Source organism: Hyaena hyaena, unplaced genomic scaffold (assembly GCF_003009895.1).
Source record: "Hyaena hyaena isolate Hyena2069 unplaced genomic scaffold, ASM300989v1 scaffold_93, whole genome shotgun sequence".
NCBI lineage: Eukaryota > Metazoa > Chordata > Mammalia > Carnivora > Hyaenidae > Hyaena > Hyaena hyaena.
The window spans coordinates 3,180,294-3,204,819 of NW_024080724.1; the positions used below are offsets into that span (position 1 = coordinate 3,180,294).

A 24,526-nucleotide genomic window follows, 5' to 3' on the forward strand; every position below is an offset into this window, starting at 1 on the left:
AGCCGATGCTTCGTAGTGCTCTTAGAGGTTGGCCTCCTTAGGACCTGGGGACTAGACGCTGGTGTGATGGAGTGAGCCCGGAAGCCCTCCCAGGCAGAAAAGTGACCAAGGATGTGAAGGAGCTGAATGGCCCCTCAGAGCCCTGGCTTTGGCTTCATTCTTACTCCTGACTCTGACAGCAAAGCTCCCTCCCCCTCTCCAAGCCTAGCCTACCTCTCTGGATCCCTGCATGGGTCCCCACCCACCCAGGACCCATGTAATTTATGTGTATGTTTCCCCCTCCTGCAGACTGTGGGCTCCTGGTGGGCAGGGACCGTGTCTGATTCATCTCTGCCTCCCCAGGCCCCAGGCCCTGCGTGCTGGGGGCAGGAAAGGTGTGTGGAATTGAGTGGATTCCTCCGGGCACTGTGGTGCTCAGGGCCTCTGCGCTACTGAGTTCCCAGTGCACAGCAAAGACCACGCGTCGTGGTAGTAATTGTGAAGGTAAATCTTGGCTGGTCTCCTCGCAAACACTTGGTGAGGCATTCCATAAATATGTCAGCAGCAGCATTAAAATTTGATGGCAGACGGCGCAGGTCGGGACTAGCACTGTGACTTCCCAGCAAGGTATGACACCATCACCTCCCTCTCATTAGTCAGCGGCAGGACGCCCAGGCCTCTGCACAGAGCTGGGCCCAGTCAGGGGGAGGTGATTTCTTCAGAGGAGGGCCCCTGGCTGCTCTGAGGGACAGGCCAAGGTCTAGGCCACAGAAAAGTCAGTCAGCTTTGGGCTGACGTTGGGCGGAGAGGCAGAGTCCCTGAAGGCCCTGGGCGTGTGCCCATAGGCTAGGCAGCCTCTGAGCTGGAGGAGGCGTGAGCCATTTTTTGAGTCTGGGAGCCAGCAGTAAGCCTGGGGACTTGTTTCAGCTTTCTAGACAGCTGTGGAAATTGTCGATTTGCTCCCAGAAGGCCTCATAGAGCACTGTAGAGGGCACGGCTTTAGACTCCTCATTTAAGCAGCCAAAGGGTCATTGGACAGGAGTCTGGGAAGAAAAAGTATTTAGATAGGAACCCAATCTTGTCTACTTCCCACCCCGCCATTGTCCATTTGGGGAAACTGAGGCCAAGTGAACCTGAAAGAGACATGTTCAAGGTCACACTGCGGTAGAGACAGAACGAGATCAGGGGCCTAACTCCTAGGTTAAGGCTTTCTCTGCAATCAAGCATTTGGGGCACTTGTTGAAATATGAGGAATCTACCTAGAAATACAATTTTTATTAAAAAACAAGCCTGAGTGCATCCATTTTTTCAGCAATCACACGGAGCACGTGCTATGTGCAAAGACTGAGTTAAGCCCCTCACATTTGTAGAACACTGCTGATTCACAAAGGACTTTGACATGCACCAATATTATTTAGTGTTATAACACCATGTTGCAAATGAGGAAGTCAGGTTCAGAGAGGTAAAGTGACTTCTCCAAGCCACTCAGCTAAGTGACTGAGGTGCTTTGACAGGAATTGACCGGCTGCAAGCCCACAGTCTTCCCATCCCCTCTGCTGTCAACACAGAGCACCAGGCATTGCTGCTGTCAGTACCTGTGCAGGACATCAGGTCCGCCGTTTTACAAATTACAAAAAATCAAAGGGGCTCAGTTGGTTGAGCACCTGACTGCGGCTCAGGTCATGATCTCACAGTTCATGGGTTCGAGCCCCGCGTTGGGTTCTGTGCTGACAGCTCAGAGCCTGGAGCCTGCTTCAGATTCTGTGTCTCCTTCTCTCTCTGCCCCTCCCCCGCTCATGCTCTGTCTCTCAAAAATAAATAAATGTTGGGGTGCCTGGGTGGCTCAGTCGGTTAAGTGTCTGACTTTGGCTCAGGTCATGATCTCGCGGTTCGTGGGTTCGAGCCCTGCATTGGGCTCTGTGCTGGCAGCTCAGAGCCTGGAGCCTGTTTCAGACTCTGTGTCTCCCTCTTTCTCTGCTCCTCCCCTGCTCATGCTCTGTCTCTCTCTGTCTCAAAAATAAAAACTATTAAAAAATTTTTAAAAAATAAGTGTAAAAAAAAACGAAAAAAACAAAAACCCAAAAATCGTGATGTGTTTCCAAGCTGTTAAAGAGTTTCTGGGTTTTTTTTTTTTAAGTTTATTTTTTTATTTTGAGAGAGAGAGTGAATGAGTGCATGAGCAGGGGAGGGGCAGAGAGAGAGGAAGAGAGAGGGGGAGAGAGAGAGAGAGAATCCCAAGCAGGCTGTCATGGTCAGTGTGAAGCCTGATGCAGGGCTTGAAGTCACGAACCATGAGATCATGACCTGAGTGAAGTCAGACTAACCGATTGAGCCACCCAGGTGCCCCAAGAGTTTCTGGGCATTATTGGGCAGTGTGCTACATTAGCACTTGCCTTGTTGGGCCTCTGTGGCTTGTCCCAGGCCAGGACACACTGCGTCCTGCTAACCTGGCCTCCTGTTTGGGAGGGGCTGGAGACTGACCTTCCCTCAGGTTCCCTTCCCTGGCGACAGGGGCTTCACCTCACACGTTGACTCTTTTGAATGCAGCCAGGGCTGGTAGGAGGTACATAGAGACAGGTTTTGGTAGCCTACTAAATGATGAAGCTTGAATGTTCCCTGAGGCCCACTTCTCCGCCACTTCCTACAAGAAGCCCTCCTGGATACCCCAGCTAGAATAAATTTTAACTTTCTCTCTGATTTTAAACTCGCTTTGCCCTTTTCTTGCACCCTAATTTCTAGTTCAGGGTCTAAGAACCCCTTAGATGCAAGGAGTCCTTTGAGAACTGGGGTACGAGACCTTCCAGGGGTCCAAGCACAGAGCTCTGAATTGAGTAGGGCCACAGTCAGTGCTGAATTGAATAGATTTGCCAAAATCTCCGTAAGTTTATTAGACATCCATCATGATGTGTGAGCTGGACTTTGGGGGAGGGGTGGATACGATTCAGTGTTACTCCAACTGAGCTCTGTGGAATCTGGAGCCTCGCAGTTTAGATCATGGAATGGGGGCTTCTGGCAAGGTCACACGAGGAAAATCTTCAGGTTTCTGGACTGAGCAGCTTCCGACGGCCAAGGGAGTGGTAAGGAAAACACCCTTCCCAGTTGTCCATCCCAGCTACAGCCCCAAGGAATGCAGTCTGGTCTTGCTCTCTTCTAAGCTGTAACTACCAGTGGGCTTTACTCTTGCCTTTTAAAAACACCAAAGCAAAATGAGAACAACAGCAAGAACCACACTTCTCTTAAGCCCTTCTGCAGGGAGCCAAACTCGGTGCTGTCAGTGTGTGTCAGAGACACCTGGCCAGGCCTGGGCGGGGGGCGGGCAGCCCCTCAGGAGAGCACCCATCCAGGGCTCCTTTACCCTACAGGAGCTGCACCCTGGCCCCTGCAACAAGTGTAGCCCACTTCCCTTTTCTGTGTGTTGCCTTCCTCTGTCTGTCTGTCTCGTGCTTCTACCAAAGATCAAGAAACAGAGGTTTACTGCTGTTCTAGGATGGTTCCATGACCTATTTATTTTTTTTTTTTTTAATATTTTATTTATTGCTAGGAGAGAGACAGAGAGAGACAGCGTGAGCAGGGGAGGGTCAGAGAGAGAGGGAGATACAGACTCTGAAACAGGCTGCAGGCTCTGAGCTGGCAGTCAGCACAGAGCCCGACGCGGGGCTCGAACCCACGAACCGCGAGATCATGACCTAAGCGAAAGTCGGACGCTTAACCGACTAAGCCACCTAGGCGCCCCTCCATGACCTATTTAGGTCTGACGGCCATAGGGGCCGGCCTAAGGACAGAACAGTGCATTTATGCCGTGGGTGGGGCCCTGTGCTGGGACAGGGGAGGTCGCATTGATCTGTCAATCACACACGGTGATCAGTCTTGGTTCACGCCCTCAAGGAGGAGCCGGACTCCCCAACAGAGGGATGGAGACAGGGTCACAAGTACCCTAAGTCGGGGCAGGAAGTGCTCTGGCCCATGGGGCTGAGGATTCAGGGGAAGGTGGGGGAATGCTCTCAGCTGGGATGATCAATCCAGAAAGGCTTCCTGGAGAAAGCAGTATTTGAGCCGGGTTTTGACAAGTTGGGAGATTAGACATGAGGAGGAAGAGGAAGATGGTATTTCAGCATGAGTGGATGGAGGCGGGCCCGAGCATTAGGGGACTGGCAGTTGGCCTTTGGGACAAGTGGGCAGTGGGAAGTGTGGCTCAGAAGCTCACTGGGACCAGACCCTACAGGGCCTTGAATGGCACCATGGGGCTTCTGGTCATTGCCTTGTAGGCTTTGTTGTCGCAGCTGTGCTGCCTGTGGGCACTCCCGGGTGAGGCACACCAGGGACTGGGAACTCCCTTGCCCTCCCTCCCCCAAGATCAGGCTTTGTCCTGCACACTAGGCAGGCTACAAGAGCCATTTGTTCATTGCACGTTGTCTTGTCCATTGTTTGCTTGGATGAGGGCATTGAGATGGAATTTTGGAGTACTACCACAGCAGGAGAGCTGATTAAAATTGAACGAGAACTGCTCAAAACGTGCCATAGCATAGCCAAGGGTCTCAAACTGAAATGTCTACAGGGGCCCAGACAGGATACGGAAAGATGGGAAGTCAGCCTTGGGGGACAAGACACTAGTTTGTAAACTGCTTGTGGCTGATGACACACTTGCCCCTTTAAAACACGGGGCTGACCATCAATATACTTCGACTGGGCCCATGTGGCCAGAAGGCCCCAGCCCTTGCCTCTGACGGACGCCCAGCTGGAGTCTGGGGTGCACTGCGTAGCCCACGGTGGAGGTGCTGTAATGCGACAGTGGGGTTGTTTCCCTTGAGCTCCCTGAAGCGCCCTTGCGTTCAGGCTCTTGCAGTAGACAGCAGTTGCGGAGCTCACAGCACAGCAGACTCCTCTCTACAGACCGCCGCGTTCAGGCTCAGAATGGTCCCTCGCTGCCTCAAGGCCGGTCAGTGGCAGAGCCAGGGCTCGGCGCTGGTCTCCAGCCCAGTCTCACCGGGGCTCACCCAGCCCCGCCGTCCCACTGCAAAGCCCAGAGCTCTCTCAAGAAACAGAAGTGAGACACATTCTGCATTCGCTCCCTCACGCTTGCCCTCTCTCTTGGTTTTTCTCTTCTCTGTTTTTCTGAAGGCCTTTGTGGCTGGCTTGAACTGTGGAAGAAGAGGTTTTTCCCAGGAATAGATCGATGCTCTGTGTACCAGGCTGTCTGGGCTGACAGGGCTGACCTTTACTGAGTTGGCTCGGGTTTTCCTTTCCCTGTTGGGAGCCCATGAAGGTCTTGCTCTGGAGAGAGGGAGGTTGAAAAGTCTTGGCCTTCAAGAGGGCCCCTCTGGGGGTGGGTGCATTGAGAGTAGGAAAAGGGAAAGTGTTAGTGCTGAAAACCCTTTGAGGTCAGTTATTTAAATCTCTGCTGTACACACTTTCTTTACAGGTGGGAAAACTGAGGTTTGGTGAGGAGAAGGGGCTTGATCAGAATCACTCAGGGAGGCTTTGACAGAGCCCCAGACTTCAGTGTGCACACACATGCACATCCGTGTATACATGGGTGTATATATGTACATGTTTGCATTCACGTTTATATGTATGTATATAGGTTATGTGTATATAAAGTATGTTACATTAACATAGTAATACAATGCATATACAATTATATAATACATCTATCTATTTGAGAGTCTGTGCCTGTGTGGGGTGCTACAGTCACCACTCTCTGACTATAGACAGCAATGCACCGAGTACCCACTGACCCCCAAGCCAAGACACGTCATGCAGTTCTACAAAACCACAGAGAGGAGCTGGAGAAATCTCGTGGTCCTCTGCAAATCTTTCCTTCCTCCTCCTCCTCCTCCGCAAAGATTTTCTCTCAAAGCCCAGTTTCAATCCTTCAGAAATAGAACTTGGCCGTGAAGTCACTTTGAAAGACTTTCCGTATGTTAATTACAGCCAGCCAAGGTCTCGAGCAGAGGTGGGAGCCCACCATCTGCAGATGGGGTCGGCCCCCGGCGAGCTCGGCAAATCCCCATCATCTGGCAGGTGTCGTTTTGGGTTAATTAAGAGCTACACTGAGCCGGTTACCTGTCACTTCTGAGAATTTTAGGAAACTTCGACTTTCTTGCCATCTCTGAGCTTGTAGCAAAGGAGAAACAAAACATCTCTGATGCTGACAATGTTCCTGGCTCTGGAATCTCTGGGAAAACACATGTATGCTACTAGCTCCCCCACTGATTTTTACCGCTAGCTCTTCTGGATTTGGAAGACAGCATTGTTTGGGGAGAAACCCACCATTTATCCTAAATTTCTTAAGCCTCTGCTTCCTTTTTGAGTCTTTGAGGAAAAAACATGCATTCCTCACCTTCATTCTGCTTTGGAAGGACTTTTGATGTGTGTCAGGGATCTTTTTCTGCAGTTGGGGCTGCAGTCAGGGGGTTTGGGGTGGGAGCAGGGACAGCGGAGTGTGGTTTCTCTACCATCAGTGGTGAGGAGGCACCGGAGCCTCCCCACGTGAGGGTTTGCGAAGATCTGTAACTGTTTAGTCATTTGATCTCTACGAACTTCAGAAATAGAGATTTTCCTTCCCTCCATTTTACAGATGAGAAAACTGAAGCTCAAGAGGTAAATTCACATGTCCAGTCTGGCCTGGACCGTGGGTCTGTCTGACTCCAAAGGCCATTTTTTGTCATCGCCTCTAGGGTAGACAGCTCTGAGCAGGGGTGAAGGTGGAGCCTACCGGTGGGTGTGGCCCTGGGTGGGAGCCGAAAAGGGCCAACCCTCTGTCCTTGGTCCTCTTGCCACCACTGAGGAGGGAGGAACCTGCCCCATGTGCCCCAGAGTCCCATCGTGTCCCATCTGCCTGTTCCCACCTCCTTGCTTTTGCCCAGACAGTTGCCCCCTCTGGCCCTCCGCACTGCTTTACCCCGAACAGAATGCCCACAGCAGCCAGCTGGTGTCTTCTGACACCTTGAGACCAAGTAAGCTTGACTCAAACCCTTTTTCCCTGCCTCGTGGAAAAGTCCTACGTTGTCCCCCAGACTTCTGCTGCATTTCCAGGGAAGGCTCACTATTGCACACGACGGCTCAGGCCTCCTGACATCACAGAGTTCTCGGGCTCTGTGATCTGTGTTGCTTTTGGACCACATCCTTCATCTCAACCCCACTGGCCCCCAAACCACAGCACTCAGCTACCTCCTTTGAGTTCCATGTAGGGAGAAATCACCAACCTAGTCGTAAAAGGCGTTGGGATATGTGGTGGGCTTAAATGTATTTGAGATGGTTGGGGGAGGAGAGGACTTCCAGCCCCCAAGATGGATGATTTGAAATGGGAATCTAAGGGCACCTGGGTGGCTCAGCCAGTTAAACGTCCGACTTCCGCTCAGGTCATGATCTCCCAGTTGGTGAGTTCAAGCCCTATGTCGGTCTCTTTTCAGAGCCTGGAGTCTGCTTCGGATTTTGTGTCTTCCTCTTTTCTGTCCCTCCCTTGTTTGCACTCTGTCTCGCTCTCAAAAATAAACTTCAAGAAATTTTAAAAAATAATAATAATGAAATGGGAATCTAGACCCCCACTTAAATGTTCCTCCCCCCTCTACCCTCTGCATACACCTGATGGGATATGCACCCTCTTCATCTGCTCTTTCTCCCTCTCAATAGTAGAACCTCCCATGATGCAGGTCCTTTCTTAGACACAGCACTTGGGTCTCTAAACTCCACCCCGAAATCCAGTATGGGCTTTCTTTTGCATATCCAAGAACTCAGTGAAGGCTGTAAAATTCCTTTTAGGGCCTTCTCAGTTTTTAGCAGAGGCTCTTCCTCCTCCCTCTCTCCCCAGCTCCCTCAGTCTCCCAGGTATGGGTAGAGGGGAGTTCTGTTCTTCCAGTAACATTATCTTGTTTCCCTCTCACCAACCCTGTGATGGAGGTGCTTTTCTTAGGCCCGTGTTCAAGATGAAGAGACTCTGCCCAGAGAGGTTCGATCACTTACTCAAGGCCACGCGGCGAGTAAGGGGAGGGCTGAGTGCAGAGCCCAGCCCTCCCACAGGAATGCCCATACCCACCTGTGGGCCCGCCTTCCCTTGCCCCCTCCCTACTTTCTGCTCCCACAAACCATCAGTGCTGACTCCAGGTATGGTCTCACTCCAGTCCTGGTTTCGCGTTGGGACTGCTCCCTCCCAGGAGGTCCGGGATGGAGAAGATTACGCCATGTTTTGTTGGTGAGAGTTCCTAAAGGCTTCTGTGTGACCACCTGCAGACAGGCCAGAAGCTGTCTCTGAGGAGGGCCCAAGTGCGGTGTGCCTTCCAGATGGAGGTCCCACTGTCCACTGAGTGACAGCCACCCGGGCATGAGATGAGCGGGTCCCCAGTCCGCCTCATAGAAACTTTCCTATTAATACATAAAGAAAAGGCTTCCCCATTTAAGGGGTTGGTATTTTTGAGAGGTAACAAAAGCATGGATGAGTTAGTAGAAAGAGACAAGGGGCCCATGCTGTCCTTTGTGCTGGGCAGTCATAAGAGAAGGTTTTTATTTTTTTTTTTAATTCATTTTTGTATTTGAGTGTAGCTGACACATAGTGTTACATTAGTTTCAGGTGTACAGTCTAGTGATTCAGCACGTTTATACATCACAGCTATGCTCACCATAAGTGTAGCTACCGTTTGAGAAGGTGTTGACTGTGTGATCGTGGTCTCGGGCCAGCAGGCTGTACTTCGGAGGGTCCTAACGATGAGCTGGAAGTGGGGCCTTCTGTTTTCTGCCCCGAAGAGCATCATTTTGTGCCTATGGTTATTGTAGCCACGTTGCTGTTCCCACTTGCTTGGACTGTGGCTGCGGTCCCCTGGCTGGTCTCCCTGACCACAGGCTCCTCTTCTCCAGCTGCCCTCCAGTGCCGGCCCTCCCTAGTCTTCCCCGGGTCCCAGCTCTAATGGGAGAAGCACATCTCTCTTGCCCCACCCAGAGTGCTCTGCAGCTTACCTCTGCTGGGGCCCTGTGGGGGTCACCCTTTGGCCAGACTCAGCCCAGACCTCTGCATGTTCCCCGGGGGGGCCCCCACCTCCCCTCTGCACATCAAGATCCTATCTATCCTGGCTCACATGCCACCCCTTGGATGCCAGAAGGTGCCCCCCGTGCTCTCCCTAGACCTCCTCGCAGCTGGACAAGATTCACTCTCCTAAGCTGCTGCTGTGAGGTTTGAAAGGCAAGAAGGTGAATGCTCCTGGGGTGTCAGGAGGGTGGATTGAAGAAGGAAAATGAAGCAGGAGGTTGGAGCCTCCAGATGCGGAGAAGCCAGCAGCAGGTGGGACTCATTGGGCCCTCAAGACAGGGCCTCCTTCCCTGCACCATGGCTCCTGAGATGTGAGAATGAAACAGCTGACTGGGGCGCCTGGGTGGCTCAGTTCGTTAAGCGTCTGACTACGGCTCAGGTCATGATCTCGTGGTTCATGGGTTTGAGCCCCGCATCGGGCTTTGTGCTGACAGCTAAGAGCCTGGAACCTGCTTCGGATTCTGTGTCTCCCTCTCTCTCTGCCCCTCCCCTGCTCATGCTGTCTCTCTCTGTCTCAAAAATAAACATTAAAAAAATTAAAAAAAAAAAGAAAAGAAAAGAAACTCAGCTGACAAGAAAGACCTTAAAGAAAAAAAAGAGAGGCAGAGGCCAAGATGGGAGAGCAAGGTCACACAGGCAGAGGGTCCTGGGCTGGAAGGCAGGATGCCAGCCTTAGAATCCCCCCACCTTCTGCGGCTCCATCTCCTCACATATAAAATGCAGACAAGTGCACCTACCTTGTGAGCTTCACAGGATCGTCAGGAGGGTTCAGTGAGATTCTGGATGCCAGGGAGACACTGGTGGCCAGTGTCGGGTCATGGTCCTCATGGCCGACATCTGCTGAGCCTTTGCTGTGTGCCAGGCACTCTGTGTATCGCTCATTCAGTCTTTACAATGACCAAATGCAGGGGCGTCCATTAGTTGCTCCTACTTTACTGAGGGGGATATGGAGGCGTGAAGAGGCTGAATGACCTGCCGAAGACCACAGAGTTAAGAAGAGGCAGACTCAGGATTTAAACCCAGGCAGCTTGGCTCTAGAACTCTTGCTCCCAGCCTCTGTGCCAAATGGACCTGAGGGTTCCATGGGAACGTGCAGACTTGAACCTAGGCAGTGGGCGGCTTCCCAGCCATCTTTGGGGCCAGGCTAGGCCAGGTTTATAGACAGGCAGCTCCCCTGGTGGTTGAGGACCTGGCCTCCCAACTTCTCATGGGGTGAGGGCTCCCTACACCAGCTTTCTGAGTGGCACTTCAGACAGCATCCCAGAGTGTCCAGCAGGTAACTGGAGCACGCCTGCAGGCCAGCCTCATGCCCCAAGATGGTCAGCTCCCCTCACCCAGAATGTTCACTGTGCCAGGGCATCTCACAGAGCAGGGCTTGCCCAGGACGCCCACCGTGCCCCAACTCAGCATACCAGCAGGGGTCCCTGGGGGTTCACATCTTCCACTGAAGAGCAGGATGGTGTGGTGAGTGGAAACTGACAATGGATCAGATAAACTGATTTGAATCTGGCATGCAGCGAGTGCTCAGTACAGCCCTGGCTATCCATACTAATAACAGATGGGAGCCACCATCTGTGTCCGTAGTTGACTGAGGAGTATCTATTCATTCATTCAACAAGCGTTTTCAGGGGCACCTGGGTGGCTCAGTTGGTTAAGCGTCTGACTTCAGCCCAGGTCATGATCTCGCGGTTTGTGAGCTCAAGTCCTGCCTCGGGCACTGTGCTTCATATTCTGTATCTCCCTCTCTCTCTGCCCCTCCCCTGCTTGCACTCTCTCTCTCAAAAATAAATAAACAGTAAAAAAGAAAACCAAATAGTTTCCAGTGCCTGCTAGATGGCAGGCCCTGTTCTAGACATTGGGATAGAGACATGAACTTGACAGACAAAACTCCTGCCCCCATGGAGCTTACCTCGTACTGGAGGAGGCAGAATTAACAAGATAAGCACAAACAAGATGTGTTGGATTGTGATCAGTTCTATGGAAAAAAAAATAATAAAGCAGGAAAGTAGGATCAGGTGGAAGGAGTTTCCATTTCAAATTCAGTGGTCTGGAGATGAAATTGAAGCAGAGCCTAGAAGGAGGTGACGGAGAGAGCCGTGCAGACACACGGGCAAGACTGCTGTGTTACACGCAGAGGCCGGCGAGTTGGCACTGATGCCTGTCTGCTGTGGCTGGGGCATCACGTGGGGACCCTGGGGGGAGGCAGCACACAGGTGTAGCGAGGAGCCACACCCACACCTGCAGGGCAGACACTTCCACATCACAGGAGACTCCTGTGTAGGTACTGTGGGATGCTGTGGGAAACAGCGCACCTGAAGAGGGAGCTTCCCAAGGAAAGAGGTATCAGAGAGCCAATTGGGGACACGGTGGCAGTAGAGAAGGGTGCAGGGCAGATAACACAGACACAGTTAATTCCAGCTGAATGGACCCACGACCTGCACTTCTGGGGGCTGGAGATCAAGGAGGCTTCCCGGAAGAGGTGGCCTTGGAGCTGAGCCTGGCAGACAGGCATGATGCTGCTCGATGGAGAAACAGAGACAGCCTTTGCTGGCATAGACCGGTGCCCTGGACCCAGGCGCTACGCTGTCAGGAAGTGCCTCTGATGGGGCAGCCTGCAGCCCTGAGGGGAGGGTGGCTGTCCCCCTTCTCCAGGCTGCTCGGTCTCTCTGATCCCCCACCCTGCCCCCTAGGAGAAGGAAGAGGCACTGATGGATATGCGGAGGCTGGGTTGCTGCGGCCCAGCACTGTCACCATGCTCTCCCTCCCTATGCCGGAACCTGACACGCTGACCACTGAGGCATAAAAAACAGAGAATTGGAAGGCTCAGCCTGTCAGGCTGGGAGTGGCCCCCAGAGAGGCCTGAGGAGGAGCACGTGTGTGTGTGTGTGTGTGTGTGTGTGTGTGTGTCGCACGCGCTGCCGTGGTTGCCTGTAGAAATGGGGAGGGGGCTAGCTGGGCCCACGGGGTGGGAGTGGCTGGTCCCTCAGGCCGCCTTTATTGTTCTGTCTGACCTGGTGGAGCCCCAGGGACCCTACATCTGGGCCGGGCTGCTGGGGAAGGAGCAGTGCTCCAGGTCCTGACTTCTGGTTGGTCCTTCTGGAGGCCCCTGCCCTTTGACTCCTTGGCGTCCTTGAAAAGACTCCCTGCATAGAGGCATGTTTGGGCCCAGGGCGATCACATGAGGCTGTATAACTCCCGTCACTGCTGCCCGGGAGGGGCCCGTGTGCTCTGTAACCAGTGGCTTACAAAGCCAGTCAACAGCCAGCTACCTACAGAGCCTGGGCCAGGCCTTGAGGTCTGTGCTATGTGTCAGGCCCAGACCAGGCCCTCTGGAGTCCCAGCCACAGGGAGGAGCCGGGCAGGGCCCTTCCTGCTACAGAGCCAGGGCGGCAAGGTCTGAGGGCAGGGATTTTGAGGTCCTTCCTATGACTGCTGGTGCTAAACAGACTCTCCTGGGGCTGAAGAAAGAGCACAGGGAAGGGCTGGAGGCAAGAATCACTGCCCTGTGAGCAGCCGCCTAGGAGTAAGCCGTCCTTACGGCCCACTGTGCCCTTTCCCCAGTGCCCGGGCCCAGCGTGTAGTTCCTGCTTGAGCACACACAGCAGCTAACAGCTGCCTCTTCCCCAATGCCTGGAAGGCCCCAACACATGCCTCCCTCTGTGCTCCCAGCCATTGGGCTGTCCCTTCAACTCCGGAAAGTGCCATCTGCCTTCTCCTGGCTTCGGGTCTGAGCTTGTGTCTCACCCTTCCCATGAGTCCGAGGCCCCAGGAGCAGCCGCATCTAGATTTACCACACAGATGCTCAGACTACAGTTGAGCTCACCTTTGGCTTCTCAGTCTAGAGACACTCAGGAAACACATGGCAAGTGAAATCGAACCCACGCTGGGGTCCTGGAGTGCCTCAGTCAGGGCTGAGAACCAGGCAGCCTGGAGCTTTGAACTTGGGTCAAGGTCATTTTGTGAGAGACCCTAAGCAATAGCCCTTTACCTGTAAAATGGTCCAGTAACCCCAGGGAACACCTGGCTCATGGTAGTTTCATGGTACACATGTTAGAGGCCGGTATTCACGCCCCTCCTGAGAAAAATGTAGGAGGAAATATAGACGATACCGATGATAACTGTCCACGGAGCCAGGATGTGGTCCAGATGTGCCTTCATTGGTTACAAGAAATACCTGCTGTTTGTAAGAGGCAAATGCCACTGGCATTTTCTGAACCTGATTTGACATTTGGTTCCCATTTCTCTCCCCACCCACCACATGCAGGGAGCGAGTTTTCCGGGAGCCCCTACAGCCACCCTCAGTATCCCTCGTACAACGACTCCTGGAGGTTCCCCAACCCGGGGCTGCTCGGTGAGTACTGGCAGAGGCCCTGTGGGGCCCCTGGGGCATCAGCTGCCCCATTAGGACCCTTCTTTGGGCCAAGGTCCTTGACAGCCTGAGTTCTGGTCCCCGAGTGGGGACAGGCAGCAGTCTGGGAGCTGTGATGGGAGCTGCAGACAGTGAACACACTGCAGCCCACCACGCACCCTTATCCCTCCACCAGGTGTGTTGGTGGATAAGGGAAAGTGGCTAAGATGGGAAACAGAGGAAAAAGGGCATTGAAAGAATGAGAGGAATGTAGAAAAACTGTCTGACTGCCCAGAAGTAATATCTTTCTTAAGAATCATTGAATATTCCAGTGAGAAATTTCTAAGAGGCAGCAAGGAGGCCAACTTGGATTGATTGGTAGTGGCTACCGTCTTGATAAGGACTCTGAGGCTTAGTGATTGATTAGTGATGTCTGCCATGGACATCAGCATAGCCAGCTCCATTTGGAAACTGATCACCCTGTGGCTGAAGGCCTTCCAAGTCATGCCATTCTGAGCTCAGCTGGCACCCAGATCATCCATTGCTGGGGCCAGCCTGATCTGTATACATCATCAAGGATATTTGGGCCACTCCAAAGACCAAGCAGGGCTAACTCAGCCCTCAAAAAAAGCCAAGGAGAGCCTTTTGTTTTGTTGAAATGAACTTACATGAAACCAGCTGGTGAGTGATAATGAGAGCTCAAGTTTCTGGAGCATTAAGCCAGAGTCCAGGGCTGACAGAGGTCACTCACCACGTGGGGGCAGAGCTAGCCAATGAGCCTGCAAGTGACAACACAAATCCTGCCCCAAAGAGCCTCAGAGGCCATCCAGATTGTCTGTCCAGCTTACCAAGGCCTGCTTAAGTCAGAACCTATTATTATTATTTTAGGATTTGGGAACAGACTTCATCATAAAAGCAAGAACTTGGTACCTTCAGACTCAAACTGCCAGGACATGGGTCTGTGACGGAAGGAAGCCATGAAGTCACAAACGTGATTAGGCAATTAGGACAGACATGTGCCATAGACATATAGACCACCCTTCTATGCGCTGAGGCCTCAGACTGCCCACAGCACTTTGGTGCATCATGCAAAACTTGTGGGTACAGTAAAAAAGCGTGCCAGTTAGTACCCAGGTCCCCATGTCTGGAGATTTCATTTATAGAAGACTAGGGTCTTTTTTATGGCCTCCCAGAGGGGCTGATCTGTGGACCAATGTCTGAGACTTCTTTTTTGGTTTGCGTAAAAATTAATTCTAAGTATTGAACCATGTCTCCACTTACCAGATGCTTTTCCTTAAACAACCGCCCTGAGAGGCCCCGGTCTCAGCCTCAGACCCAGCTCTCAGTCTTACGAGGCAGGGCTGACCATGGTCTCCCTGAACCAGAATTTTAGCAGCAGTAGGGCCAGAGGGATGGGTCTGGGGTCCAAGAGGATGGCAAGGGAAGGGTGGGACTAGACTGCCTCTGAGGCCTTAGCTGCTCAAGCTTGCATGAAATCCAGTTCACGTCCCCAGTTATTAGGCGTGGGCTGTGTCTCTGGTATGGAAAGGAAGCGGACTCTGTCCCAGGGAGCTCCCAGGCTGGTGGTGAGGGAGCCTCAGGCAAGTGTGTCTGTGCAGGAAGTGCTTAGTGCCTTCAGAGGGACCGGAGCCAGTATGGAGAGAAGGAAGAAGGAACAAAACTCGGTCCATCTAAACGAGTACCTGCTGATTGTGTGGCCACTGGGCAAAAATGCTTTCATGTGGGTTACCTTATTTTATCATTTCAACAGTCCAAGGGAGCACATACTAGTCTCTCATCACATACAGATGAAGACAGTGAGACTCAGGTTAATTAACTTACCTGAGGTCACACAGCATGCAGGTAGCAGAATGAGGTCTCGGACTCAGGCTACCCTGACCCCAGGGCCTATTTTCACACCCAGTGTATGATGTGGTACTCTCATTCTCCCTGACCAATCTGAACAGTACTTCAGCCTCGTCCCTCCATAGGAAGCTTTGAGGGTCCTAAATACAGACTCTGTATGTGATGCAAATAGCTGTGGTCAATTTTTGAAAGCCAGGTTATTCTGTATGTACCTGTCAGACTTTCCATTGCAAACAAGAGTCTACTCTGGCTGGTTTAAGCAGAAAACCAATTTTTTGAGGGATATTGTGGGCTTCCAGGATCTCCAGGAGGAGACAAGGGTGTGGGACACACGGCCAGGAACAGCACCCAGCCACACACCAACGGGCCGCTCTAGCCTCCTGCTGCCACCAGTTGGCTCTGTGCTTTATGCTGCTGCACTAGCCAGGCTGCCGGACCATGCTAGCAGGCCAAGCCACTCAGCCTCCTCGCCTCCTCGCGCTGCTCCCTTCCCAATCGAAGCCATTTGCAAGGGAGTCTAAGTGGCAGAGTCTAGGTGACATACCTGTGTCCTCGCAACAGGCGGAGCTGGGGGAACGAGTTCTGACTTCTAGCTCAAAGAGGCGGGCCTCACACCACAGGAAACCCTGCAAATACAGGAAAAGTGTGAACAATGTTGGGCAGTTACAGGTTTGAGAGGTGGCCCCTGCACCGTCCAAGCCTATAACCTGGGGAGTCACAGCCAATCTGGGCCTCAGCTGCCTCAGGTGTAAAATGAGGGTAATTGCCAGTGGCAGCTTCCTTCAAGCAAGGAGCCGACGTGATGTTCTCTTGAGGCCCACAGCCCTGAATGAGCAGTGACCCCACTTTCCCAAAGATGGGTGAGCTTCAAGGCTCCCTCTACCATAGTCTCGCAAATGAGTTCCAGGCTCACTCACATCAACCGATTGCCCTTTACCCAGAGTGTCTTCAGGGCTCTAACTGAAAGAATCCCACTGGACCAGAGAGGTAGACTGACTTGGGAGGGCACCAACGGTGTGGAAATCTCTGAGGTTCCGTGGTGCTCCCGCTAGATCAGTGGGAGCTGTGGAGACGGGTGAGACCCTCCATACACACACGCACATGTGCTCACACCCATGCCCACACTGCCCACACTTCGCCAGCGTGCTTGACGCCCCCTTCACAGAAATGCCACCAAACTGAGAAGGGGCAAGGCCACCTAACGAAGACTTCGCGGGAGAACTTCCCTCCCCACTGAGCCCCCTCTGCAGGGACTGCCTGTAGGCCACCCACACGAGGCCCAGGCAGGGCCGCAGATCCGGCCGGGAGGGCACAGAGGCAGACCGAGGGGAAGAGCAGTGGCCAGTTAGGATCAGAATGGGGCGTGCCTGTGGCCCTCTGAGGGGATGAGGGAGTGAGCGGGAGCCTGGAATGATTGTGTCGAGAAGTAAATTGACGATAATGAGAATTAGGAAAAATGACAGAAGAAAAGGACACATTTCTTCTGGATGGAGGTCTAATGGGCACCAGAGAGAGTGCTTTGTAAGGTGAGGTTTTCATTTCTCATGGTACACGCAAGCAGTTTTGATTTTGCCGGATGGGCTAGCCGAGAGATTACGCTTCAGGAAGGGGGTGAGTCAGAGCCGGGAGTGAGAGGTGGCCAGTGGGGAGCTTGGAGGACTGAGCCAGGGTCCTCCAAGGAGCCTTACTTCCATTTCCTGTCCCTCGAGGCCCATGTGTGAGGACAGCTCTTGTGCCACACCCAGGTGTGCGGGGATGCCCCCACCATAGGCATGCGCACACATACATGCACACGCACGCACACACACACACTCCTCTCGCTTGGGCCTCAGGCAGGAGGCAGGGCTGGCACTGCAGATGCTCTGTGGGTGACTGTCCTAATGCTGTCCCCATCGCAGAAGAGAGAGCAGAGGAGGCCGGCTGACAGGTGTCTCTGAGTCAGGGCTCCAACTAGAAGGTCACAGAGAAGGCATCAGGAAACCCCCCTCTGGGAATACATAGGCACGGGATCGGTGTCCTTGCCCCTGGAACAACACGGCAAGGCACAGCCTGCTCCTCCCGTGTTGTCATTGCTGCCTAAGCCATATTGCCTCCCAGGGGGGCACAGGAAGGAAGCAGCATATCTGCTAATTGGGACTGGGTTTGGAGGGCCCGTAGCACATGCCAAAGTGCCTCCCCACCCCGTCTTGCCCTCTTGATTACATACTACCTGTGTGATCTTAGGGAAGCTACTTACTCTCTCTGTGCCTCCGTTTCCTCATTTGCTACATGGGGACAATACTAGCTCCTACCCGATGGAATGGTTTTGGAGATTGAAAGAGTTAATGGAAAGGGCCTAGAAACATCCTTATCTCATGGTACCCTCGTATAGCCCCATTGTGACCCCCTTCTACAGATGAGAAAACTGAGACTCAAGGGAGTAAAGCCAATTGTTCAAGGTCACTCAGCCAAGAGTGATAGAGCCTGACTGGCCACCTCCAGGCGTGATGCTCAGTTATGGTATCTGAGAGAATTGCCAGGATTGGTTTGGATTTGGCTGAGATTTCAGAATTAATATGGATCTGCTCCCCGAGGGAACTAAGAAGCTCCTTATTCCCACCCCCAGAGATGCATTGATCTCTGATGGCTACCAGGGCCCCACTTGGATAGACACAGCCCTCCAGCACTGTACAGGCCATGAACTGCACTGTGGTGGAAAGTGTCCTGAATCCAGGCCAGGCCATGACACTGAGAGGCCCTGTGGTGTTGGGCACATGGTTTTGTTGAGCCTAGTTTCCTCACCTGTAGAAGGAGGCAGCAGCCTAGCATCTCGAACCTTTGTGGCTCTGAGAGTCTGCTGGTCTCCGTGAGCTCCTCAGACCCTTTCATCCCTGGGGAGGAGTTAGGGCACAGAATAGGCCTCCTGGAGGCCTCATCCAAAGCATGTGGGAGGAATCCAGCTTGGCCCCCACACTGGCCCTGTCTGGAGGTCACAGGCATGCGCACCTGGCCCTTCTCCCGTGTACTCACATACCTCAGTCTCCCCATGTCCGTATCTTCCTGCCCTCCAGACCCAGTCCAACCCACATCCTCCAGGAAGCCTGACCCTGCCAGAATAATCCTGCGTTTCCCAGAGCTCTTCTCTCAGAGCTCTAATTCCCCTCCCGACTCTGAACATTGGTCTGGGTGTGACATTTGTGCATTATTGCCCCTTGCTGCAATAGAGCCAGAAAACAAATGAACGACTGGGCAGGGGTCGTCACTATTATTTGTTTACTCAGTGCTGTTGTTCACTGACTCGACAGACCTGGCTGTGAGCACACACCACATGCCAGGCTACATGCTGGGGACTAAAGAAAGACACCAAGAGGAGCAGAGCACAGCCCCTGCCTTTGTGGGGCTCTCCGTCCATGGGCAGAGGAAGAAGCAGTTGAAGAGGTGATCGGAGCACAGGGTCCGGGCTGCAGAGGAGTGTGAGCTCAGGGCAAGGGGCTTCAGGAAGCAGAGCATGGGGAAAAGGCACAGAGGCATGAGAGTATGATAAAATGGGCTAGCTCACCTGCCCAGTAGGTTGAAGTGAGACAACACATGTGAAGGACACCGCAGTGTGGGGCCAAAGAAGCACTCAGCCGTGGTAGTTACTAGTAGCATTAGGGTCTGTGTGAGACGTCTACAGAGTCTGAGTTCATTGGAGGTGATGTGTGAGCAGTGTGGAGTGGGAAGCAGTAGTTGTGGGAGGTAAATCCAGAGAGGTCAGCAGAGCGAGGTCACAACGTAGCCACAGGGCAGACTAAGAAGTGATGACTTTTCAGCCTCTAGGTCAGAAGTTGGCAAACTCGTCCATTCAGGGGCTGGATGGTAAGTAGTGTAGGCTTTGCAGGCTGTGTGGTCTCAGTTGCGATATCCAGCTTTTCTGTGATAGCATGAAAACATCCACAGACAACACAGAAACAGAGGGGCAAGGCTGAACTCCCATAAAACATTGTTTACTCCAATAAACAATGGGCAGGGAGGATTTGACCTGAGGGCCCCAGTCTGCCCACTCCAGCTCTAAGCGGTAAGGAGGTCTTGAAATTTTGTGAGCTGGAAGCAACCCTGGTTAGGTTTGCAATTTGGAGAACAGACTGGGACAGAGATCTTGGTGGCCTGGACTGGCTGGGAGGGAGGAAAGTGCGGATGTGGGGGACACTAGTGGAAAGGGGACCCCAGGAATGGGGTTGTGGGCACAAGGTCACCCTCGAACTCTGTGCTCTCTTCTATCTTTCACAGGCTCCCCATACTATTACAGCGCTGCTGCCCGAGGGGCTGCCCCGCCTGCGGCTGCCACTGCCTATGACCGTCACTGACCCTCGGAGCCAGGCAGGCGCCAAGCACTTATAACACATATCACTGAGGGCGATAGCCTCTCAGCCCCTCTGAAGACGGCCAGAGGGGCCCAACGAGACCATCCCCCAGCAACCCCCACTCACCTGAAACTCCCTCCCAACCTTTTCCTGCCAGGGACTCTGGGGTTCGATGGTAAGGCTGTTGGACTTGTAGACATATGTCCGTTTCTAAGAGTCAATCAGTGAGCTTCTCCCAACGGCAACTGGGTCTCTGCAAACCAACGGACTAGTCTTCAGACAACTGTAGCCTCAACCTAGCCTGCCAGTCCCCAGCTGTCTGACCATCCACCTGTCTTCCTGCCCCAGGCCTGGGAAGGAGAGCTTGCTTTTGTTGCTTCCACAGCACCCATGTAAATACCTTCTTGCTTTTTTGTGGGCCTGAGGGTCCAGCTGAGTGGACAGCCCACCCATTACGCATCCAGTACTCCCGATGTGTCACAGGAAATCTCAGACCTGTGTGCCGAGCATCCCATCTGTCCTGGCTGCACCCCACAGGTGGGCTTGGAGTTGCCCTTGAGACTAAGGATGTCCACCTCAGGGCCCAGCCTCCTGCTCATTGCTACTTCTTTAATGTCTGGACTAGGAGTCTCATTGGGCTAGTTACGCTTCAAGCTTCCCCCCTGAGATCCCTCCTCAGGAGAAACACACTCTGGAGAGATGCCCTGGTTTCCTGACTCCATTTCCTTGGGCCCAATGCAGAGTGAGCAGCTCTTTTCCATATCAAAGGACTCAAAGAGAACTGTGTGGGAGAGTCTTCAGCTACTACGCTAAAGTAAGATGCTATCCAAGGTGCTGACTGCATTGTGGACTTCGAATGCTAGGGCTGGACAGGACCCAGGAGGCCATAGTCCAAGGCGGGAACCCCAAGCCCCTGGAACCACTGAACTGCACTGGGTTGTGTTTTCTGAAGAATGCCCAGGCGCATATCACACTGGACACGCACCGTGGACATTTCTCCCACCCTGCAGGATGCCAGAGAGTGGATTCTGGGCAAGCCTGTCCCTGCCATGTAGACAATGATGAACAAAAAGGATTTTCCTGCACTGAGGGCCACAAACACCTACAGCAGTCAGCCAGAATTTCCTGATCAGCCCCTCCCCATCCTCGTGGAGCCTAGTACGCAGCTGGGAATAGAGGTTGTGGGGTGGGAGCAGATGCCTAACCTTGCACAGTGGGTATGTACCTGTTGATGCAAGGGGTTGTGATGGTCAGAGCCATGGCCAATGGCCCCAGGGGCCTGGGGGTGGGGAGGCTTGGAGAACTCACCATAGGCTGGTGAGATCAGAAAAACTCACCTGGGAGGATGCAAGAGACAGAGGAAGGCCTTCTGGGAAGATAAGGACAGGCTGTGAGGAACTGGTGTGTGAACTGGGAGTGTTTTTGAAATAGGGATACCAGGGGCCACCATCTCTTTGCCCAGGGCTTCAATTCCTTGAATAGTCTCTTTTGCCAACTCAGGACAGCAAGATGGAGGCACTATCCAAATCTGGGCTGAATTACAATGAGAACAATGGATGTTGCCATCTCATGTGACAGTGTCCCCAGTGCTTGCATGTCACCAAGCTGGCAAAGAGCTGGGGCAGAGAGAGCCTGCACTTGACATTATTGGGCCTGAGAGGTCTTGTCCTGGTCAAACCTCTTCCTTGCTATGGGATTTCAGACAATATGTTCACCTCTCTGAGCCTCAGCTGCCTTGGTAAGCAGGGTCACCTGCAGGGTCATCCTACAGCTCTCCCTGCCTTCCTCTTTCCCAGGATGCTGGGGCTGTAACAGTCATCCGGGGCAGGTATTCTACTTCTGAGCAAGCATTTGGGGTGGGCACCTGAGTCCTGCTAATGTTTGGACCAAATGGGAAACGGGAACACCCAGAGGCGTGGGAGTCAGCCTTGGAGAAGACCTAGTCCAGCTCCCCGCAGGGGAAACTGAGGCCCAGTTTGGGGAAGCCCAGGGCCATGCAGAAAGATAGAACAGACCTCCTCTGGCCACCACCAAGTGCTTTTCCCCCAACATCCTACAAGGTGGTAGCACAGAAGAGGAAACTGAGGCTCAACAAGGTGGAGTCCCCAAGCAGTGACTGGCAGATGTGAAGCTGGCATTCAGCCCCCTGACCCCTGGAACAAGGCGACCCTCCCATCCCTGGGGAGGGCAGTTGAGTAAGGGCAGTGGGAGGTTGTTCTGGGTCCACTGCCACAGATGGAGGGTCCTGGAGTGCTCGCACTGCTGAGGGAGCCCAGTCACCCAGGGAAGAAGTGAGGACAGTGAGCTCACTGCAGGCACACCCACCACTTTGCAACCTGCTGGGCAAAGACGGGAGGCAGCTGGGGGCAGAGCCCACCTCTGAAAACAAGATAAACCGGCTCCAGCCTCCACCTGCCAAGCAAGGTAGGAGAAGGTATGTTAGCTGGCCTCTCCTTTCCTCCTTCCCTCCCTCCCTCCCTTCTGCAGGAAGTGATGGGGTCAGGCCTTTTGATCCTCATCCCTCCTTGTGCTCTCAGGCTGTTGGGAGGTCAGTCTTCCCTGAACCAACTGCCTGAAGTGCACACTGTCCTTCCTCAGCAAAGCCCGCCTGGCCCCATCCTGTTCCTTCTCCCTGCCCTGTGATGAACTCCCTCCATGCCTTTCCTCTCTGAGGCTCTGCTGGTCTTCGGATCGCATTTGTATTTATTAGACAAGCACTTGATTCCTGGAGCTACCAGGCAGAAGCACAAGAGCATATGGATGCACATGCGTGTTCTCACACACGTACCTGCTCTCTCCGGCTCGGGGTTCCCATGCTGGCTGAGCTGCCTGGAGCTTGGAGAGAAAGGTTCCAAAGGACACAAGCCGTTGAGTAAATGCCAGAGAATTCTGAGTGGAAAACACAAGGCCAGGGCTTTCACCAGCATTATGGCTGGAGGCCTAGGGACATTCAGCCCCATGTTCCAGCTCTGACTTTTGGAAAAGGACCTTGTGAATTTTAGGGAAAAGTTTCATACCATTAGTCTAGCTCCAGCCTTGAAAACTTTGATGACCTATCAAATCCAACATCCCTTTCCCAAGGCGCCTTAGTTAGGGTTAGCCCTTTCGTAACTGACATTGAATGGTGCTTTGCAATCCTTGACCGTTCTCTGGGGTAAAGATCACAATGCCCATTTTACAAATGGGAAAACAGATTTGGGGCTCGCGTGGCAAGACAGAGGTGAAGTGAATTCTCAGAGCTCCGGGCCCCACTTGGCCTCCACAGAATTGTGCTCCTGTCATGGGAGCCTATGGCTTAGACACACCCTTCAATCCCTTAGAACCCCCTAGACCCACAATGAGGAAAGAAAGAGCAGGGACCCAGAGGCTGGCCTGACCGAAGGGCCTGCAGGTCAGTAGCTTGGCTGGTCTAACTTAGTTCCCATTAACACCAAGACCTGCAAAGTCTGCCCAGATTCATTCACATCATTGCTTCTGAGGTTTCATCCAGACTTCTTCCCTGCTGTGTCCCAAGACTCCGAGGGGATCAGATCTTGTCCAAGACTGTACCATCAGCTGTGGCAGGGCCTGGACGTGAGCCCAGATCTGACCCCCAGGGTCTAAGTTTCCAGTGCCATGAGATGTCTGTCATGAGATGTCCCTCACTCTTTTCTTTATCCTTCCCACTGTGCTTCAGACTGTGGCCCTGGCTGTGACAGTATGCAGGAGTCCCCATTAGGGTACTCACAGGCCTGGGAAACACAGACCACAATCTCATGGGCCCCAAGCTGCTACTTTCCGGGTCCGGCAGGTGGAGTAATCTTGCCCCTCAGGCAGGCACGAGGCAGCATGGGTGCTGGACTTGAGACAGCCAGGTTGCTTGCCCCATCCAATGGCATTTAAATGTGGAAGCCTTTACAATGCTCTTCCGGCCAAAAAAATATGGGTCAAATTTGACCCACTGGCAACTAGATTTGACCCCCCATCTTTTAAATGTTTCTTTATTAGAGAGAGAGAGCAATTTGGGAAGGGGCAGAGAGAGAGGCAGAGAAAGAGAATCCCAAGCAGGCAGTGTCAGCACAGAGGCCAATGCAGGGCTCAAACTCATGAACCACGAGATCATGACCTGAGCCGAAACCAAGAGTCAGATGCTTAACTGACTGAATCACCCAGGTGCCCCTGTGACCCCCAATTTTTGTCCAGTGCTCTCTTTCTTCTTCACCTCCTGTTTTAAAATGTATTTATTTTGAGAGAGAATGAGCAGGGGAGGGGCAGAGAGAGAAGGGGACGGAGGATCTGAAGTGGACTCTGTGCTGACAGCAGAGAGCCCGATGCGACCTGAGCCAAAGTTGGACACTTAACCGACTGAGCCCCCAGGCACCCCTCTTCCTCACCTCCTTGCTCTTCACTGAAGATCTGGGGGGAAATGGGAGCCCAGAGAGATGGAGCATGAGGTTCACATTGTTTGTCCTGTCACTGTCAGGAACAGGCATCCCCAGCCCTTTCCCCTCCCTCCTTACCCGGGGTTCTTGCAGGCCATTTGGGCTTTGAAGGTGGGTGCGGGAGAACAGTTGGAGGTGGTGAGGGTGGAGGGACTGGCTTTGGGAGGAGGTCAGTGCTGCTGGGGCCCTTCCTCTGTGCAGGGAAGAGCCCCAGTGGTGGCCACAGGGCACTGGCGGGAGAAATCCCTTTATGAGAAGTCACATCCCAGAGCAATTGCCCTGCCTTTTGCAGCCTCTGGCACCAGCTACCCTCCCCCCCACCCCCTCTGGATGACATTTCAGCTAGAATTTAGCTCCGAGCCATGGGGAGCAAATCTTAAAAACAAACCAAGCACTCCTGACAAATACCTAGAAACAAGATATGTCTGAGACACAGCTGCCCCGAGGGTAGAGAAAAATCCAGGCCCCTGGATAGGCCAGGCCCAGGCTGGCGTGGGTGGATCCCATAGTGCTCAGCTAGACCAGCTCCTCGGTGGCCCCGCTAAGAAGCTGGCTCTACAGCATTGGCCTT

At 53.2% G+C, this 24,526-nt stretch overlaps 1 protein-coding gene across 1 annotated transcript in view; it reads left to right on the forward strand.

Annotated features, from left to right (window-relative positions):
• Positions 1-23,526, forward strand: part of PAX5 (paired box 5) — a 189,506-nt gene extending 165,980 nt beyond the window's left edge. The window contains exons 9-10 of the mRNA XM_039234751.1: positions 13,263-13,349; positions 19,461-23,526. Coding sequence (XP_039090682.1) covers positions 13,263-13,349; positions 19,461-19,537 — 164 coding nt within the window. The 3' untranslated portion in view covers positions 19,538-23,526. The remainder of the gene's footprint in view (positions 1-13,262; positions 13,350-19,460) is intronic.
• The last annotated feature ends 1,000 nt before the right edge of the window (positions 23,527-24,526 follow it).